Here is a 21,335-nt window from a genome sequence, read left to right as displayed (position 1 = left end):
GTGAGGAGTGAGTCTGACCTCAAAGATGAGTGTGTAGTGCTGTATGAGGTCCTCTATGGCGCGGCCGGCAGTGTAGTCTTTCCCGTCAGTCTGGAACAGTGTAGGACCGAACACTATGGCCAGGTTATGGAGATTCATCTGGTTCAGCTCAGAAAAACGTTGCACACTAAAACACACACAGGGAAAAAAAACACATGTACGCACGGACATAAAAGAGATACAAGAGGATGTAAATGTATGCATGTGTGTTTCTCACCAGTAGAGGTGGTTGATGAGGGCTTGTAGTGTAGCCTTGTTGACACGAGGCAGTCTGTTTAGCAGCACTTTGTACTGGGAGATTTTCACATTTTCATCCTGAATGGCTGGAGGACGAGACAGAGAGACAAAATGATGAATACAGCGTAAATATAAGGAGAAGCAGGAATGAAACGGCAAGAGGGAAGACGGAACGTACAGGATGAGAGTGTAAGAGTGCAAAAAGTGAGAAAGAGGTGGTGAAAAAATGATCAGTAACAGGGGGGATAGAGATGATAAGAGAAGCAAAAGACACACAGATAGCAAATGGAAAGTGAGATTCAAAGCTTGAGTTAAAGAGCTCCTGAAGAGAGATTCACTGTAATGTAAACAAGTTCATTTGTAGGAGTTTAAAATTCAGCATTGCCACAGTCTTAATTACTGTTCTGAGTTCTGAGATTCCAGCAACTGATGCTACACCACCTCTCAGCGGCAAATATGCCCAAACCTCATTAAATTAAAATAAAATTATTTGCATGGTTAGATACAACTATGCGTAAGTGGAAAATGTGTTTTTTTCCTCACTTTGCTTTTTTTCTTACCAGCAGTACTGAGCCAAGTGCTTCCATTCTCAGAAGTGAACAGTCCTTCTTCCAGCTCCCTGAAGAAGCGTTTAAGTGTGTTGGAGACGTCGTCTACCTGGTGCTCTCCTTCCCTCAGACGAAGGCTGCGAGCATCACGACGGAATCTGTCGCACAGTGCTGCCACGCGGGAGTTCACACCGCTCTTACGATAGATCCCCTCAGACGTCAAGCCTGGATAAACACAGACACACAACATGAAGTTAAAAATTCAGACAACATACATACTGTAAGACTTCAAAAGGACAAACTGTAACACCATTCTTGGGTAAGAAGCCTTGATTTCCGTATCTCAACTTTGACAGAAGGATCATGTGCTGTATAGATAGATAATTTTGTTCTTACAGATTATTTCTGCTCTCTAGCAGCTGAAAGTTTCAGGCATACAGATGAGTTATTTCAAAAAAATCAACTGACTGCTGGAGGCAAAATATGGCAAAACAGCAAAATATCTGCTGTGACATCACTGATTGGTGGCCAAAAAGGCAACACAATGTTACCCAAAAATTAAGTTTTATATGGTTCAGTATGTGTTCTTCTAAAATGATTCAGATCACGTTTTGTCAACTAGAGGGTTTCTGGTCATTTGAAAAAAATCCACACTTGCTTGTTTTCTTTTAACTCATTCTTCTGTTAGCTGCTTCTGGTGCACTGAGTTGTGAGTGAAAACCCGTTTTAAACATAAGTGTTTTAAATAAAATAAGAACACTATTGACAATGTAGTTTCCTTAGTGCTGACTTTGACCTCTGGCTGGGACCAGAAATCTCAGGTCAAACGCCTACAGTTCTTCATCTGGCTCCAGTCATCAAAAGCTCAGGACAAGCAGCTGTATTATATTTTTCGGACCCGAAAGGTTTGAAAAATTCTGCACTAGATTGCAACATAAAAGACGATTATGTCAGAAGTTGTGTCATGTTACATGGAGGTGAGAACAAGGACAATTTTGCACTGTTTTCCCGGAAAGCTGACCAGAGGGATTAACATTCCTGACAGAAAAGTAGAGTATATCAGCATTATGTAGCCTCCCACGCACGCACGCACATATGGAAACACAAGTGCATACAGTTAATGAAGGGAAATGTAGCAGTGAGAAGAGGAAAAGGACAAACAGAGAGAAAGGGGCTCAAAAAAAAAAAAAAGAAAGCTGCTAGAAGGTGGGCAGAAGACAAAGAATGAAGAGTATGAGATAAAAGAGGAGACTACAAAAGAGAGGGAAAGAAAAGCAGCAAGGAGGGAGCGAGGGGAGAAATGGAGGTGGAACAGAGTTGTTTTGTTGTCTTGCGGTCCGTTGGTCTCTCCCAGCGCCAGACCTCCTGCTATTATAGTCACATGAGGACACACACACACACACACACTCAAAGTGCCAAGTTTGCACAAACAGTGACAACAAGAAAGATCAAAATCATTATACAGCAATGTAGAGATTATAAAAGAGCTCTTGTGATATGATGTGAATGCAAGCACGTATGAACAGGAGAGTTAAAGTGTATAAATGTGTGTGCTTGTGTGTAATCTCCTGTGACTCTTCAAAATGTATTTGTGTTGTGTCACTGTCTGTGTCCACTTCTGAGTTTCTCTCACCGCACTGTGTGATGTAGCCAATGCAGCTGTGTACTATGACCGGTATGTCTGTTTCTGTGAGCTGCTGCTGGCTCAGCGTGTCTCCTCCACTCCCTGCTGCTGTCTGGATGGCTGCACTCCAGCCAGCAAAGTCCAACTTTCTTTCTCCCTCTATGTACAGAGTCCTGAGAAAGAAGAGAGGGAGACAGAGCGGAGAAAGGAGACAACAACAGTCAACGAATGAGGAAAGAGAAGGAAAAGGAGCAGGAGAGAACATAAGGGAAAAGAAAAATATTAGAAATGTTTAAGAATAAGGATTACATTTTTTTTTAAAAAGCAAGCAGGCTATTATACTGTTTAAAGTGGTTTTGAGTTCTTGGTTTATTCTCCCCTCTCACCTGCCTCTCTCCACCAGTACCAGCACCTCATTGTCTTGTTGGATTGCTGTGAAACACAAAACATAGTGATCATGTTACTCAAGAGAGCAATTCTTTCATACACGACAAAGTTCACAATATGTCTGCGTCTCACTTACAGAGTTCATTCAGTTTGCGGAGGTGTATCTCCTCTCCCTGGCTGTTCTCCAGGTAGGCATGAAGCGTGGAGCCCACCAGAGCGAACCAACCGACTTTGGATGTTTGCAGGTTCAAGCCGTCTTTACACTTCAGCCGCCCGATCCGCTCAAAACCCAACCTGAGCAAAGGCTCCGCACTGGCTGGGATAAAGCTCTGCAAATAAAAGGGTTTCATTGAAGCTTTGTAATATTTTGCACATTAATTGTTGATTCCCTTCCTGTTTGATGATGCCTCTGAAAGGAGTTTTGTGCATTACTGAAACTCTCTGCTAAAGCCAAGACTAATGAAATTATTAGAGGAAAAGTGAAAGCTCTTGTAGTAGAGTGGAATGCTATGAACACAGAGTGAGTGGTGTGTGGAGCCACATACTGAAGTCACAATTTAAGTGCTGCACGACCCCGTGCATCACTCTGACAAATCAAGTTGTATGTACCCAATTTTTAGCAGACACATCTGCATCAATTTCAGAATGCAGCACAAACTGTCTTTCAGCAGCGGAAAGCAGAGAGTCAAAGTAACTGATAATTTTGCATCATCATGCAGCTGATAATTATCTCATCTTGCATGGAGTGCTGCTGTGAAGGAAAGTAAGTGACACAGGAAACAAGTCAGCATTAGCGAGCTCTGTCCTGACCACTAGGCAGCACTTCCTGCGTCAGCATATCTCAAACTGGAAACCTTTCATCATCTGTGTTGTACAAGATCAGAAAAACTGTACGGGTCTATCTAAATAGAAAATGGAGAATTTGTTTTTCTAGACCAAGAACGCTACTTTCCTATTCAACTGACTACAACATGCATTCGGTGGTTACCTTGGCAATGGACTTGACCCATTCCTTGTGGCTATCTGGGTCGTCAGTGCCAAACAGATAAAGACGCTCTGATTCTGAGTAGAGTTCAAAGGTATGGTCATACCTGAGGGTAAAAACAGGAGGGAAAGGGAGAGAAATGCTTTGTTTATGTGTACTGACTGACAGAAAACTGACTAATAACATAAAGATTTACTTTTATCTATATTATTTTAATTTTTTTGTTATTAATAATTATTTACAATAGTCAATAGAAAGGGTGTGTGTGTCTGTGTGTACCCATGCTTTTCAGACGTGTCAACAGCCAAACAGACTATCTCTGAAGCCTTTAGAGCTCCGTTGGGGTTTGAGTTCCTGTCACTCTCGTAGTAGCTAAATGTGCCATCATTCAACGTGCACCAGCGACGACTGAACTCTACATGGAAGAACAAATAAAGATTTAGTAAGCATAATTATACAAATGGCATTGATACTGTATTTTTGTGTGTTTAATGTCTGATGAACCTTTAACAACGTGGCTTCCTTTAGAAAACAGCTTACAAATATTCATTATTACTGTTCTTTAACACTGTCAGGTGGAGTGTATAGTGTTACACGGCATACTTGCATACCCTCTCTAGCCTTGCGCTCTGTGATAGCCCGAGCCATGGATGCAGTCTTGAACAGGAAGCCATTGTGAGACACACAAGGTGTTGCTGAGTAATGTACCGCTTCCATGTCCTCAACCCCCTCTGACCGTGGCAGCTCTGTAGAAAAAAAAAACAACTCTGATCATCTCTGAATCAGGAGAAATGTGTCTGATGAAGTGAAAAAGAGAAATGACTAACACTAAAAACACTTCTGGGTATGACAAAAATATGTTGGGTTTTATAATAATAAGAAATGTCATCATTACTGGTATGGTGACGCTGGTATGATAGTAGCATATCAAAGACGGTTTAAGGAATATGCACTGAATTCTCCACACAATCATTTTTAAATATTATAGTTATACAGACAAACAATACAGGCACAATCATGCTTTCTAAGCACAATATGAAGCAAATGTCATTTGCAACGTGTTATATACAGTAATATGTACACTAGAGCTGAGCAATTGTCATCCTGATTGTACAATATAATCATCCCAAGGCATTTTTTCACAGATTAACATTTGAGGATAGAATTTCTTAAAATATGTGTTGAAGATATTATGTTGACACAAACTAGATGACAATGCAGATAGACAACAATCTCTAACGCTAACAATTTCATAAAAACACTATTCGACCCTAATGAAAGTGTCATTAAAAACAAAGATGGTAATGCGAGTCTGTGCGTGTGTAGTCATACTCTACCTGTGTTGAGATTGTGGCTAAGTAACTCAGCCTGTAAGGGTTGTGAGTGTGTGTTGGCCAGGGAGAGAGGGGAGGGGCAACTGGCCATACCAGTTGAACAGTTTACATCTGCACCGCAGAAAATCAGGCTTAATGTCTCCAACACGTCGCTGCTCTGTACATTTATACACAACGCCTAGGGAGAGAGAGAGAGAGAGAGAGAGAGAGAGAGAGAGAGAGAGAGAGAGAGAGAGAGAGAGAGAGAGAGAGAGAGAGAGAGAGAGAGAGAGAGAGAGAGAGAGAGAGAGAGAGAGAGAGAGAGAGAGAGAGAGAGAGAATTATAAGTATAAGAAATACATGACTGAATGCTGTTGTACAAGAGTAACAGCAAGAGAATAATATGTTGCTCGTTGGCATAAGAAACAATGGCCTCCAGCCTTTGAATGCTGCTGTAAAACTTAAAGTCAAATACTATATGTAAAGGTACCATTTGGCTCTAGTGAACATACATACTGTATGTCACACATCAAAGTCCAACGAAGTCTGAACTGGCCTAATACTGTCAACCACCATTATAGTAAGATAAAATAAATACACAAATTATAGGAGTACTATTTGCATAGTGTTTGTAATACCATTGCACTACTATTAAACTCTGGTCAGGTTGAGAGGGAAAATACAATGGGGTAGGAAAGGGAGATGGAGGATTGGGGCATGAAAGTGAGACACTGAAAGAAGACAGAGGGAAGGAAGAGAGACAGTGTGTGGGGAGGAATCCAGTGACAGCGAGACAAAGAAAGAAAGAGATTAAAAAATGTGTAGGAATGATAATATACTGATAATAAACAGCTGACTTTTGTCCTACGCTCCTGCAGCTGCTGACCTGGATTTAATCATGTCATGTGATGCTCTGACAGCTTTTTGTTTCGAAGGAAACAGCTGAGGTTAAATTCAAACTGCACAACCCTATTATACACAGCTGTGTGTGTCTGTGTGTCTGTGTGTGTGTAGGCAGGCGTTGAAACCTGCAGTGGTGGGATCTCTCCTGAGCCAGCACCACAAACAACATAATCAGCTTTCTGATTGCTTTACTTTGGCCAGTACTTGTCAACAAGGTTATGTCTTTTACAAGTAAAAATTAATGCAGTCTTCTCTAGTAAAGTTGAAAATTAAATATTTTACTGTCCATAAAAATGTCAACTTATTATTAGGGGATTTATAGGGCCAGTGGAGGTTATTCTTATTATGATAAAACCACTACCATAGTCTTGTGCCAATTGTTGAGCACTCTCTAAATCCACTGCATGCACATTTAATAACAAAGCAACCTGGAGTCATTTCATAGTGATTAGTCTGTAAATCCAGGTGAACCTTTTGTTTCATTTTAGAGGGTCACTGGTTAAATAAACTCACCTTATAGCAAAAGTAAAACTACTTAGTCGGAGGAACTTATCAGTCTATATGCTGGTTGTTGTGTAGGACTGCACAATTACTTGTGAAGTGATTATTACGTTTGATTCATTGTCATGTTATATTAAATATACAAAGTACTGTTTGCTATTTCACCGGAGGTCCTATTATGGGATTTCCATTACATCCCTGTGGAATTACAACCTTTGTGCAATAAGAAGCTGGGACCGAAAACAAAGGTTAAGGTGTAGATGTACGCAGAGATGGTGGGAAAAAAAAGAAAACCCATCTTTTGGATGCACATCATCATTTGTTGAAAGTTCAAAACAAACAGATACAAACGTTAAAGAAGAAAATCTTCCCACACCCTGAACACAAAACCACCGCTTTAGTTCCTACAAGTGGATTATCATCATCATGGCAGATAATCCAGTTTTAAGCAGATGATGACAAACAAATACCGATTTCTGCACCTGAAAACAATCCCAAGGACAAAATCCCAGTGTTGCCTTTAGACTGTAGCTATGCCTTAAAACACATTTTGATAACAAACACTACAGTGAGTATGATTGACAGTATAGACTGGATGAGACATAGTGAGTAGACAGAGATCTATATTACTATAAACCCAGATTTAAAGAAAGAGGAAGGAGGGGGAGGCAGAATAGGAAAGATGTTATGAAAAGGAGGATGCAGTGTTTTTTCAGCTGGGGAACTAAACTCAGACTCATGCAAACACACCCACACACACACACACACACACACACACACACACACATACACACACGCGAGTCTGCTTTCTGTTAAAACCAATAAGCTCTTTTGGATCTGATTGACAAATTCCACAGCAGTCTGTCACAAATACAAAGAACCCCTCCTCTATTTAAGCACAACTGAGTTTTTACACACACACACACACAAACATATTAACAAAGATTAAAATTGCACAAGATAACCGCACACACACACACACAAATTAACAAAGATTAAAATTGCACAAGACACCCACCCACACACCCACCCACACCCAAAAGACACAGAGACAAACTGTATCTCTCTCTTCAGACACAAAGAGACAATTGGCTCTTTTATACAGAGATCCTGCATTATTATAGCCGTAAAGAAGATCCGTCATCAAGCCGCCTTTGCTCCCTGTCCTGCTGTGCCGGCTGTCCCTTTTTCCACAGACGTTGGTCCAGCTCTCCGTAGCCGGTTTATTGGCGGAGCAACTCTGTCCCCCCACTCTGTGTCTGTATCTTTTATACAAAACAGTGAGGCGGAATAAAGGCACAGCATTCCCGCCTTTGACAGGTTGAATAAAAAGGGGCTAATATCAAAGACTCAAAAAGTTGTAGTGAGGCATCTGGAGAGGAGCATCTTCTCATGCACATACACATGCAGAAAAAAAGTCAGGCTACATTCTGAGTAATTTGGAGGCTGGTCCGCCATAGTTGTTGGCAGCTGGTCTTTGTTTATAAATGACACAAATGATAAAAGTGATGTTTTGGGGTACTCTTGGCTACAAAAAAAAAAAAAAATCAAAAAGGAAATCCTGCTAAGAGGCCAACTTTCTGTTGGTTTCACTGTCTCTGTAAATGTTTCTTTGTGTTTCAACACATCTGATCACACTGTATTGTAGCAGAAGGGAAGGAAAACGGGAAAAACACAGTCTACCTCTTCAAAACTTTAAAACAGGAGTTGATGCAGTAAATGAGTGACTCCACCCGGGTTGAGGGGGAGAAACAAGTCCAACTATAGTGGCCAGGGAACAGTTAAAAGACAAAGGTGACAGAGTTCAAAAGATTTAATCCAGTTTTTGAATACCCACAATCTGAAAGAGTGTGAGTGTGTTTGCTTGGAAAACTGGATGTTTGGGAAACTCTGAGCTAGACAAGACTGTTGATAGACATTTTTATCATGACCTTTTTCTTTGCCCAGAATTTTGTCTTTTCCTTTGCCAGTGAAACAATTCAAGTCTCCTGCACTTGCTTCTTGTAATTTTTTGCCTCTTTTTGTTCTGAGAAAAAATTTAACTGGGTTTTTCACCATAAATTCAGATTTGACACAACCTGAACAACAAATAAAAACATATGTTTACCCTGCTCTACGCCTTTGGGGCTATGAAAGAACCCATTTGCCCATTTGTTGCCTTCCATTTATCTACTTTAACCAGCACATCACACTGACCACTTTGTTTAGCTGTATTGATCTACAAACCAGAAAAAAGTGAACAATTGAGATCAATCTATGCAAGCTAGCATTAGCCACCTACACCTTATCTGAAGAGATTCATTGCAGTATAGATACAGTATCTAGTTGCCAACAAGTACAGATCAGTGACACATTCCTAAGCCTGATAACAGTCTGTGTGTGTGTGCTTTCTAGTAAAACTGAACAAGCCAGCCCTCTGTCCCATGTGGATGTACATGTGAAGGTTTGTGTGCTGTATGTAGGTCAGCATACTGTGATGTATCAATAGCCTGCAAAAGTATGTGCCTCCTGACCAAGAGCAGTGAACCAATCGAAACAAAGTACAATGAGGAAATGGGTTGTTTGAGTTGAGACCTCACGCCCTCCAACATCTGCTGCCTATGAAAAAGAGAGTAATGTAATAACACACACACACACACACACACAAGCAGAAAAGAAGGGCAAGGGAATTCAAGAATCTGACCAAATTTCCCCAGAGAGAAAGAGAGAAATGGAGAGATTTTATCTGGGTGTGTCTAAAAAAGCCCTAAAATCACAGGCCTCCATCTGGCCTCTGCAGTTATATGGGACAGAATTGGAGGAAAAGAAAGAGATGAGAGAAACAGAAGAAAGAAAAATATTGTGAAAGGAAGATGAAAGCCTTTGAATCGGTCACATTAATCAGCGGCTGGTTGTGCTTGGCTACAATCTCGACATAATGCACACAGACTCCCCGTGAGTGCACACACATACGCAAACACATACAGCCTACTCCGCTTTGTCTGCTTTACCGTATACTCAACGTCCAGCCAAGAACACACCCACATTTAGACATGTGTACACATGTCCATATATTAAATCCAGATGAGGAGGACTAGTTTTTTTTTTTTTTTTTTTTTTTTTTACATATGTTCCATCATTACCTCACCGGGGACAGTTTAACCAGAGAGGGAGATGAGGAGGGAGGGAGGTGGAGGTGAAAATCCAGACAGTTGAAGGAGGGGAGAGAGAGGAATGAATATGAAACAAATGACAAACAGACACATACAGAAAAAGAAAAAGAGGGAGGAAAAGAAATGAGAAATAAACAAGAAAGCAGATCCCAACTCACTGTAGAAGACAAAGACGATTTACGATCCAAAAATCCTACAGTGTGAATGAGGAAATAAGGGTTTGGAAAAGGGAAAAAAAAGATGAGACAAAAGAATGAGCGACAGCAGGGAAGCGAAAGAAAGAGATGGAACTTTTCTTCTATGGAGGCCACTTTCCACAACAATCAAAAACACAAAAAACATGCCTGTAAACTATTTTAACTACTACCTCACAGCTTTGTCACCGCGCTATAATAACTACCAATAACATGTTGATTGTCACCAGCACGCGGTCAACAAACACAGGCTCGAAAACACTTGGATCAGTCCTTGGTAGCAGAGGAGAATGTGGTCGTCCAGGTGGGAACATACTGTATGGACTAAAGTTTCTTTATTTTTATGCTCATAATAAAAATGGGACATGTGATCTCTGATGAGGGATCAGCAAACAGTGAACTACTTTTACAATCTTTAGAAACAGATAGCTCCTTTTTAACTAATACAACAAAGCAAGGTACTGTAACTCAAACTTGGCACCACATGCATGCAAACGCTGACTGCCAAAACTTCTCTCAGTGTTAAATAACTCATTCCCATACATTTCTCTGCCAAACATCTTGTTAGCTCCAACCAACAGTCAACAGGCTTTTTCCATCTTCTCACAAACACATAAACCACCATAAACATCAAAATATTTTGTGAATCAGTGACTGTGATTTTTTTTTATTCTTAACATAACGGTGACAAACATACAACACAGTATGTATCCTGCAAAAACCTCAAAGATTTCTCACAAACCAGGTTGATTTTCTGTGTGACATTTAGGATTTTTTTTTACATGCATTAACATGTTTCAGTAGAGCAACATGGACATTATGTTCTTGAAATAATTCTGATGTCTTGCAAGAGAATATGAAGCATAATTAATGAATGGAAGACTATGGAAAGCATCAATAGTTGACTAACTGATAGAGATGAAAAGAAAGAGAGCATAAGGCTAAGGGGGGGGGGGACAAAGCAGAAAGGAACAAACTGAAAGAGGGAGAGAGACAATGATGTCTATTGACAGAGGTGAGCCTATCATCCACTCTGAGTAGACAGAGACCACATGCACACAAACACACGTAGACAAACACACACACAGTTAGCGAGAGCGGCACAGGCAAAAAATGCAAAAAAAAAAAAAAAAAAAAAAGAGGCACACAGACATGCCTACACACACATAAATATGCATGTTAACAGATCTCAGCCCACACCAGTGAACAACATACACACAATAACTCTAATGTGCACACAGTAACACACAACCACAGCACATCAGTCCTTAAAGTCTGAAATATGAGTTTGTTCAACTGCACTGAGATCATATACTGTCACAGATCCAAAGTCCACTAACCCATATATAACGCATATCTGTACAAGCACTTCTTGCCCTCAATAAGACACACATCCACATTGACATATTTTACAGGGCTAATACACAAGAACACACAGATACATAACACACTTTCACTACCCTGTCCTACAGCTCTGCAGCATATACAACCTTACCTGCAAGATTTCAGTTCCCTTCAGTCACTCCCCTGTTTGAATGCCAGTCGACAAACTAAGTCGAAAATGCAGAAGAAAAGTCTAGTTTGTGAAGATCAAGTCTTACAGAAAGTTAAAGGAATACCATCCACTTACAAACAAGAAAAAAAAGAGTCAAGAGTGAGGAGACAAACTTTCTTCAGCAGTCCCAGCCAAACAATGAGGGGGACGGGAGGAGGAGAAGGAGGAGGAGAGGAGGAGGAGAGGAGAAGAGAGGGAGAGGCGGAGTTACAGCACATTCCTGCTACAGCAGTGAGTAATGATGTCACATTTCAAGAAAAAAAAGGAAAAACAAAGAAGAAAGGAAACTGAAAAGTAGGGATAAAAAAAACAAAAAACAGGAGTAGATCAACAAACCTGAATTTAGTCCAAGACTTTTGCTCATACAGCACACAAATATTCTCACTGTTTCTCCCTCCTTAAAACACACTGCCTTACTGTCAGTGTGCTTTCACATAAATACATAGTTAACACTTTGCAGAGCCTACTATTTCTTAAGACACACCCTAATCGAAAGATTAGCGGAGCTGAAGAACTTTAAGAAATCAAGTAAAACAGGTGGAGCAGCAATCACTGAGGTTACTGTGTTTCAACAGAGAGGAAGTTCTGGATTTAATGAGAAAAAAATTCAAACAGTCCAGAAAAATCACAATCTCAAGAGACAGCCTTGTTGAGCAAGAGCTGTGGAGAGAAAGTAGTAACAGGAAAAAGAGATAGCCATCACAGAGGAGGACTGAATGAAGAAGGGAGGACCAGCAGCCGCACAAACTGTCTTCAATCAAAACAAACTATGATTGGTGTGTGTGTGTGTGTGACAATAAGTAAACTTCCTTTATCTCTTCTGCACATCCCACACACAGTGACTCACACACATACACACAAATGAGCTGAAATGCTTGAGGGAGGAAAAATAACTCACAGTCAGGTGCTAAATGTGACTCACTCACACACTCGGCATGTCTGAGAGCAGTCCACATTGTTTGTGATAAGTGGGTTAAGCAGCTAATGAGTGACCCAAAACACTAAGACATTCACTGCACACAGCGGAGCACAGAAAGGACACAATAGAAAACCTTCAAACCTTTTTTTCAAAAATCTTCCCAAAGGGTTTTACTGCTGAGTTTTACTGAATCATCATGAGCAGACACAGGTTTATAATCTCAGAGGTCCCACGGACAAGCACGTAAGGACATCCAGGGAGGGCTGCTGTCAAGAGGTAGTTCTTTGACAACGCTGTAATGTCTCCCTTCAGTGAGGCCACTGCTGATTCTCTCACGCCACTGGTATGAGCTTATATGTTTTGCAGACACTGGTGACTCAGAAGCAAGCCAGGAATTCACAGTTGAAACCTACATTAATATCACTCTAATGTCTGTGTTAACTTTACTTTGGCTCTGAATGTCAGTTATTAAGATTACTGAAATTGGCAGACCGTGCTTTACATGTTGGACTTAATCAGGGATTCAGCCCAATTTCGTAATCTAGGAACCTGCCCTTCACTCCAGCTGCAGTAAGTTCAAATCAGACCCTTGAATGTAAAGTGACAAATTGAGTTTCCCTGAATTAACAAGCTCGGAAATGAGAAAAAGTTTTAACCACTAAGAGAATTAACTGAAATCTGGCTAATTTATTGTCAGTGACTGGAGAGAATGTAAGACAACATACTTTCTATTTCAGACTTTTGAGATGAGTGTGCTGAGTTCTTCCACATCGCTTAAAAGTATGACAAAGATTAAATATTCTCCTTTAGTGCAATTTCAGGCTCTAAAAAAATGTATCTACATGTTCTATAAGACCCGTTTTGTTGCTTTTGTCTGTCTGTAACAGGTCAGTACAAGACTCCAACACTGAAAGGACTAAAACACACATATAGTCATTTCTTAGTCTTAGGATTTTAGTCATAGTCTGAGCTGTGAGAGTGCAGGTGTACAGTACAATGTATGGTGTGTGTATATGCTGGTGCACACGCAAACTCCAGTCACAACTAAGCCTGTGACCCCCTATGAGACATAAGCACACACACCACTGCTGGGAAAAATCTGCTGTAGGGCACTGCATTGTGAGGCAACAGGAAAACTCAATATGTTCAGCAGCAACGGGTGTTAGAAAGCGAATAAATGAATTAGGACACCATGATGGATTACAAATACAATTTAGTCACACTGGATTGCATAACCGACCATCTCTAAATCACACATAGTCTCTAAATCCTCCCTGTGTTTGAAAACCTTTCATAAGATATGTTGACCAACTCTGCAAAAATCCCAGTATATTCTTGTATGTTAATGCTTGAGTGATGTCTCAACAACCATATAGAAAATGCAGTGTGTATGTTCACGTTGAGATGGGAGGATACACACAGATGAAAGCAAAGAATTAAAAGGAGCGATATGATCTTACATTGTTGAGCTCTTTCTGGTTTCCGTACAGAGGGTGGTACTTCCTGTATTTGCCCTGGCGGTATTTGTTGGTGATGAAGCGCCGTCTTTCTTCACTGCAGCTAGATGGTGTCAGAGCCTCACTTGGTGGGACGTTAGCTGCCCAGAAACTGTTTACCCGCTCGTTGCCTAGCAACAGGAACACCTGCGTCACAGGTAGGGTTAAGGAAAAGTATTTCCACATTATTAAAGGTGCATGTGTGTAGAAGCTCTACAGTGGTCAAGATGTGCATCATTTTCTGACAATACACACCATGCAGTTTATTAGGTATACATGTCCATTATTAGTATTATTATATCTATTGCATATTGAGGCAGGTTACCAATACTTACTCCCCTCATATATGTAAATTACAATAATGCAGCAATACAATAATACAACGCCACCACTAACTACTGCCTCAGAAATTACCACGTAGCCAACACAATGTCAACACAAACATCACAAAGATTTACTACAGGGCTAGAGTTAAGACAGTATTACTTTGTAAAAGTGTACCAAATAAACTCTATCTGGGTTCAAGCAGCTGAATAAATTGCTCATAAATAAAGTAGTTCATGTTCCTTTAGGGATATAAATTTGGTGGTAACATCTTACATTTATAGCCAAAGATTGTGTGTTTATTACGCATAAAAACACTAAAATCCAGGTCTTATGAAATTTAAGATTATCTGTGTGTGTGTGTGTGTGTGTGTGTGTGTGTGTGTGTGTGTGTGTGTGTGTGTGTGTGTGTGTGTGTGTGTGTACCTGTACAAGCTCTTCTGTCCAGACCTTCCTGTCCATCTTCAGACTACGAACTTTAGAGATGCTAGGACCCAGTCCTCTGTGCTCTCCTGAAACACACGCGCACACAAGTCCATGTTGACATACACACACTGATTTTGAAGACAAATTACATCTAGACCAGTATTTCTCAACCTTTTATGGGTACTGGACCCCCTGCATATTTTGATTGGTCCTGAGGACCTGCCTCTAATACAAGCCTGCTTCATATGAAGGCCTGTTACCTTCTGCAGTAGAGCTAAATAAAGGTCACCATTTGAGTAAATACAGTATGTCTGTAAAGGCCATAGGATCTTTTTAAAATATATATTTTAATATTTCATGGACCCCTTGCAATTACACCACGGACCACTAGGGGTCTGCAGACACTACCAAAGAATTTACATTGATAAGAAGTGAAAGCTAATCGGTCGTTCCATTGCAACATCAGCACGCAGCAGCAGAGCTCCACCTACGCCATGTTGGACTGAAGGCGACTAACATATTATCAAAACCTTAATGACACCAATTAAACGTCCTACCTACAAAGTGCTATACAAAAGTAAAACAATTTTTTTCTATTCTAGTGTCATATATTTAATGCCTCTACTGAAATGGCCAGTGTTGAGCAATTCTGAGTGTTCCAAATAGAAAAACATGACATGACTGAGCAACTTTTTGCCCCGCTTCAGAGGAGCAAAAAGTGAGCAATGGACATAAATGGAAGCTAGAAAAATATAGGACTGTTGAGATTCTGAGAAACCAGGCAATCTCAAACTTTTTCATGTTGAGGACCTCCAACATAGATGCACAGTAGACCACAGACCCATGTTTGAGAGGATTATGTCTGAAAAAGTCCTCTCTAAGAAGATACATTCCCTGGAAGTTAGTGTAATATAAGTGAAATTAATCTATTTGTGCTTTTGCTGGGAACCCCTGCAGCCCTCTCAAGGACTCCTGGTGGTCTTTGGATCCCAGTTTGGGAATCATTCTTCTAACTTCTCAACTTGATAACCACATTATAAAGTGGATATAATTAGGGATGTCAGAAGAACCAATACATGGATACCACAGACACAGATACCAAATCAATACCAGCATTTAGAAAATTATATGAACACCAGTGTTTTTACTTATCAATGGTATCAACACCTCACTCTATAACTCAGTGTTATTATTCTAATATAGCCAGAATGTGTTTATTTAAATGTTGAAACACTGCAAACCAAAATAAGAGCACATAATCACACAGCTGTATTTGTTGTTACAGAATCACATTTCATACAGTTTCTCTAATTTGAAATGTTTTTGGGCAGCTTTGCTTTCTACTTGAATGCTACAGGCCAATATTCAATTTGTAACTTATTCTAATGCAAGCTGTAAAAGTTTCTGTTCAACTGTTAATGTTTATAAAAAAGTTTTTAAATAAAGGAGTGCGTCCTGCATGGGATTTCTGGTTTTGCCATGGTATTAAATCAGGTACTGGGAGTAGCAGAACTTCAGTGGTAATTATAGTATGATGACATCACTAGTATATACTGTGAGTGTCATACAATTTACTAATGACTTATTTTGGGAAATTTTCTATTGCGCTTCTGATTTGGCTGAGATATGCCGACTTTGGGCATGTAAGATGTAATGAATTTGAATGAATGTGACGGTGTTTTAGATCCAAAATGGCGTCAGCGCTACAGAAGCGCCATCTAGTGGCGGTTGTCAAAAAAGCACCAGAGTTTTGTTTCTTGTGCTTCTATACTCTTTGACACCACTGTGAAATGCTACGAGTTGGGCGCAGCCACTGTTATAAGCAAGGAAGTATTTTTTCGCCAGGCTAATTGATATTTGGATTACATCCTTTTCACTCTCATTGCAACACACAACAAATCTCCATATACTCCTAGTATCCTCGCACAATTCTTAACACATACTATTCAATAATGATATTCATTCAGATCAAGTGGAAATGGTTGAGTAATTTACATCCCTGCATAACATTCATGAGACAAAAAAAAAAAAAAAATCAGAAATGTATGAAGCTGCAGATATTCAAAAAAATTAGGACAATAAGGTCAAAATCCAGAAAACACTCACAAACGTACAAAGACAGATTCACACACACAAACCTGCGCATCGTTTGCAGACCACCACGCACAAGTTGATGGCTGCCCACTCCGGCTTGGGAGCCCCACAGTCAGCACAGAGACTGTTGCTAGGTTCCGCCCAGATCCGATTTGCCACCTCGCTGTTGGACAAGGCTTCACCTATGGCATTCCGCATGGCGTCCACCCACTGCTCTTTCAACTGCTCTGACTCTGCTATAAAACTGCGGACAGAAACAAACACACGATTGACTGTTAATGCCAACATGACAGTATCAGTCCAATGGCTCAGGAGTACACTGAGAACTGACTCTTATTCTGCTCTTGCTTTGCTAAATATACTTATGCTGAAGACTGGAAACCAAACACACATATATGCGCACACATACACACACACACACACACACACACACACACACACACACACAGACAGATTTGTGGCTTGACGCAGACTCCCATGTCTGAACCCTTCCTCTTCTCATCCGTCTAACAACGTGGTTGTTAAAATACTTGTACACACACACACACATAACACACACACAAATGAGTCAAATGGCTGCAGAGTCACAAAGTTTTCTATATATAATCACACAAATGAACACAAAAACACACAGTTTTTGTCTCCTTTCTGAAAGATCCACCACACATGCAGAGAGACACATACATGCAGTAAATTCACACTTAGACAGACACACACACACACACTCGGTTTGGACTCTTATACAAATACACAAGCCTTTTCAGATTTCCCCATCCTGTCAAGCTGAGCCGCTGCACTGCAGGCTGTGCACTGTCAGCCAAAAGACCACACACACCACACCAGCACATGATGATGTGCACACACATCCCCTTCACTCCTCTTCACACACACAAACACACAGACTCAAACAAAGGCCTTTTCACATTCTCAAAAGACGTCCAGCTGAGGACCCTGAGGATGGATAAACGGTGGGAGTTCTCAGTAAAACAACATGATCTATTTCCCATAAGTATCCAAGACTTACTCAGCCAATGACATTGAAGAATGAAGAATGACCATCTCCATGCATAACCATTTTTTGGAAAAACATAAAAACATTCCTGAGGTGAAAAATGTAATAATCTCTCATATTATAGACGATATGAACAGTGGATACCTACACAAACAACACGTCCAGGTCAAGTTTACTGTACAAGATAGAGTGTGAGTGTGTGTGTTGCCTTTGTGTGTACATACAGTACCTGAATATGCGGTAAGGTGTGGTGAGGTCAAAGCTACGACGATCGGTGTCTTTAACGTTTCCTACATTCATCTCGATGGATGTGATACCCACTCCTATACGGTAGTCCTGGAGAAAAAATATTTATACTGAACTGTGAATGGCTCCAACACATTTTTGTTTGAATATTATTAGATGTTAATATTACTGTTGAAGAAGACTGAAACAATCTACACTAGTTGAACTATCAATATAACCTTGAACCTAGACACTTAAGTTAATGTTAGTGACTTAGCTTAACCTTAACAAAAATATCAGCCTGTCATTTCAAAATTATAAATCTTTTATGCTACAGTGAGTGCCTCATGCAAAGGCAAAAAAAAGTTGACAAGCCTGGAAAATAACACTTACAGTATGTTTTTCTGTCAATTATGGATCAGCAAATGATTCTTAATCAACAAATATAACAAGAATTTTAAGGTACAGTGTAAAAAAAAAAAAGATAAACCGTTCATTATTATTTTCTCAGCTAGACACAATAGACACATATGATCCTCACCTCAATGGCTTTGTAGAGAAAAACCTTATCTGAAGCGACAACAGTATAAAGTTTGGAGCGTAACCCTCTAAGCTCCAAATAGCCCTGATATTCTGGGGTCAAAGGTGAACCAGGGCTCATGATACTGCGCCTATGGCGCCCCCCAGTGCAGTCCTGCAGTGCAGTCACCCATTCCTTTCTCTCAGCTGGATGTAGGTGCAATGAAACAACAAATGCAAAACCAGACATGAGTACATATAAATGCATTAAAACATGCATGAAATAATCTATTTGAATCTATATGAAGATACATACACATTTGTGTATGCATAAGACATAGGCAAAACGCATATCACAAACAGTAATATATAGTATTTTTTCTATATGTGCAACCATATAGATAGATGACTGGACAAAACAGACAAACCTTCAGTTTCAGCCCTGAAGATGAACGTACGGTTGTCTGTGACGACCTCAAACTTCAGCTCTCCCACACTGACCACATTAGTGATGAATGCCGTTGAGATCAACCCTTTAGAATACACTTCCTATAACAAACAGCAACAAGTCTTTGTAAAACAGACCAATATCATAACATACAGCATGGAGATAGAGTGTGTGTGTTCATGTTTGAGTGAGTGGAAAACTGAGTCTCAGTCTACTTCGGTTCATGTGAGAGTAACTGACGGATGCATGTGTGTGTTGTTACCTTGTCATTGTCAAAGTATCTCAGGTAGTCAGCATCTAGCTTTACCCAGCGTCTCTGATAATAAAGGGCCCTGTGTAAATGTGAGGACACACACACATAAACAGTACATTAAAAAGCATGAAGCACATAACCACTTTACTGTACTAAAAGAGGAACTAGGACCAGAAGTCATGCATTGTTAAACTGGGTAGTATTTTGATGTGTTGCTTCCATTAGATTGTGGGCTTAAAGCTCTACGCAAAGCCCGCAATACCTATTATTCAGTTTCAAAGTTATTACATGACCAATAGAATGAAAGTGGTTAAATAGTTTAGTTGTGGTTGTGGAGGTATAAAAACAGCAACACCAAACACAATTTGTAAATAGATAAACTGAAGACTGGTGTACGGTCTTTTGACGTTTGAAGTGTGATGAAACTTCAAGACGGTGCTAATGTCATGTACACAGCAGATGTTTTTAGATATGTTTAGCTAAACCTTGGTTTGTGTGTGCATGTGTCATTCATACCCTTGTGGTGGATTCTTGTCCAACCAGCCCATTTTGATGACAGCTGTGAGCTGAGAGCTGTCTTCTTTAGTGGCTGAAGCCAGTCTGCCAGTGTCTGGCAGGTAGAAGCTGCCTTGCAGGCTGTTGATGCCATCATCCTGCCATAGTGTATTACTTTGGATGCACAGAAATAAACACATAAACACACACTTTGTATGTAACAATATTAACAGAAAGAAACCTAAATAAAAATCTGTGCCTATTCTCTTAATCTCTCTGTAAAAAAAAAAGTGCCACAACCCATTTACTGAAACCAACACGCATAAGTTCTGTCTCACCATGGAAACAAGGGTCATTGCCTTAAAGTATCAGCAGGACGCAAAAAATATGTTTCAGTTTCAGTGGTAGTTTTTGTCTAACTCATAGTGATGACTATAATTGACAGTCCTATGAAACAAGAGGCCAGTTTCTGACCAGGTTTACAATCAAGCTGTACATAGAAAATAAAAATATATCTGTATATATAAATATGTATATAGTCAGGTCCTTAAAATCTGCTATTGCACACTTGCTTCTATATAATAAAATAATAATAATAATTGACTGTCAACTTACTAAGGGTAGGGATGAAGCAAGAACAATGGATCACCTTTATGCCTTTATGTAATCAAGGGTGACACAGGAATGTAAAGAGGCATCCCTATTTAACACTGACTAGGCATTTACAGTATAAAGGACATTCCCATTTAGACTGAGATTCCTGAGAGTCACTACAGAAGTACTCCCCTTTACATGACCTATTCACTTTTTTTTTTTACAACTACACAACAGCTACTTTCATTATAACAAGTTCAGTAGTAAAATTACATTCATTATAGTAATTCATATTTAAAAGACACATTGGTGCTTAGAATTTAATTCACCCGTGTCATTTCTACTGAATGAACCACGAAGGCTGAATTTGGGGTTCGCAGAGTTTGAGGCACACAGCAGTATCATGCTATTGTGCAAACAGATTAAACTCTCTCTGGATGAAATCGTTGATAAGTGGGCATTCCCATGGAGACAGTTGCATTGTTGCAGCTACTGCATTGTGTAATGTGATCAAGCCTATCTAGATTTACCTTTTGACACCATTTCAAGCTCTCTCACATTTTCATAATCACATTCTACAGTTTGATAACGCTGACAGAAAGTCCAAGACAGTTCAGTCTATGAGTCAGAATACTGTACTAAACGACATTATCAAGACATATAATTACATTTACTGACAACTTTATAGCACAAACTACTCAAGCATAACTAGTGTACTTAAAGATGAACACAATACCTAACTTACAAAAAACCAAAATGCAAATACAGTACAAGTCTGGAAGCTATTTGAGCAAGTAAGCAAATATGTCTAATTACTGGCAAGCACTCAAAAACACAACCTCAGCTGATTATAGAGGTCAGGCATGTACTGAATAGAAAGGTCAGACCTGTCTCTGTGGTTGGTGTGTTTCTATTGTACAGCTCAACTGCGCGTTTGTAAGGGTTTGCATAAAAAGTTTGTTTGTATGTTGATGCACAACTCACTCTTCATCATCCAACAGTTCATCATCGCTGCACAAAGAACTGTACCGCCCCTTTGATCGATTGGGCACTTGCAGGGACATATCCTATTGGAGGAGACAGCTGTCATTC

The 21,335-nt window shown here is 39.9% G+C and overlaps 1 protein-coding gene across 1 annotated transcript in view; it reads right to left on the bottom strand.

Annotated features, from left to right (window-relative positions):
- The window catches only part of LOC122983602 (arf-GAP with Rho-GAP domain, ANK repeat and PH domain-containing protein 1-like), a 53,960-nt gene that overhangs the window by 10,537 nt on the left and 22,088 nt on the right, over positions 1-21,335 (bottom strand). Inside the window, exons 5-23 of the mRNA XM_044353527.1 lie at positions 21,228-21,310; positions 19,671-19,823; positions 19,164-19,233; positions 18,882-19,002; positions 18,476-18,660; positions 17,939-18,045; positions 16,742-16,941; positions 14,604-14,689; positions 13,818-14,000; positions 5,158-5,332; positions 4,432-4,566; positions 4,100-4,235; positions 3,824-3,926; positions 2,972-3,164; positions 2,835-2,880; positions 2,458-2,621; positions 837-1,049; positions 257-362; positions 19-166 (exon numbers count right to left, since the gene is read on the bottom strand). Coding sequence (XP_044209462.1) covers positions 19-166; positions 257-362; positions 837-1,049; positions 2,458-2,621; positions 2,835-2,880; positions 2,972-3,164; positions 3,824-3,926; positions 4,100-4,235; positions 4,432-4,566; positions 5,158-5,332; positions 13,818-14,000; positions 14,604-14,689; positions 16,742-16,941; positions 17,939-18,045; positions 18,476-18,660; positions 18,882-19,002; positions 19,164-19,233; positions 19,671-19,823; positions 21,228-21,310 — 2,607 coding nt within the window. The remainder of the gene's footprint in view (positions 1-18; positions 167-256; positions 363-836; positions 1,050-2,457; positions 2,622-2,834; positions 2,881-2,971; positions 3,165-3,823; positions 3,927-4,099; positions 4,236-4,431; positions 4,567-5,157; positions 5,333-13,817; positions 14,001-14,603; positions 14,690-16,741; positions 16,942-17,938; positions 18,046-18,475; positions 18,661-18,881; positions 19,003-19,163; positions 19,234-19,670; positions 19,824-21,227; positions 21,311-21,335) is intronic.

Source organism: Thunnus albacares, chromosome 6 (genome assembly GCF_914725855.1).
Source record: "Thunnus albacares chromosome 6, fThuAlb1.1, whole genome shotgun sequence".
Lineage (NCBI taxonomy): Eukaryota > Metazoa > Chordata > Actinopteri > Scombriformes > Scombridae > Thunnus > Thunnus albacares.
This window is presented reverse-complemented; position numbering and strand designations above follow the sequence as displayed.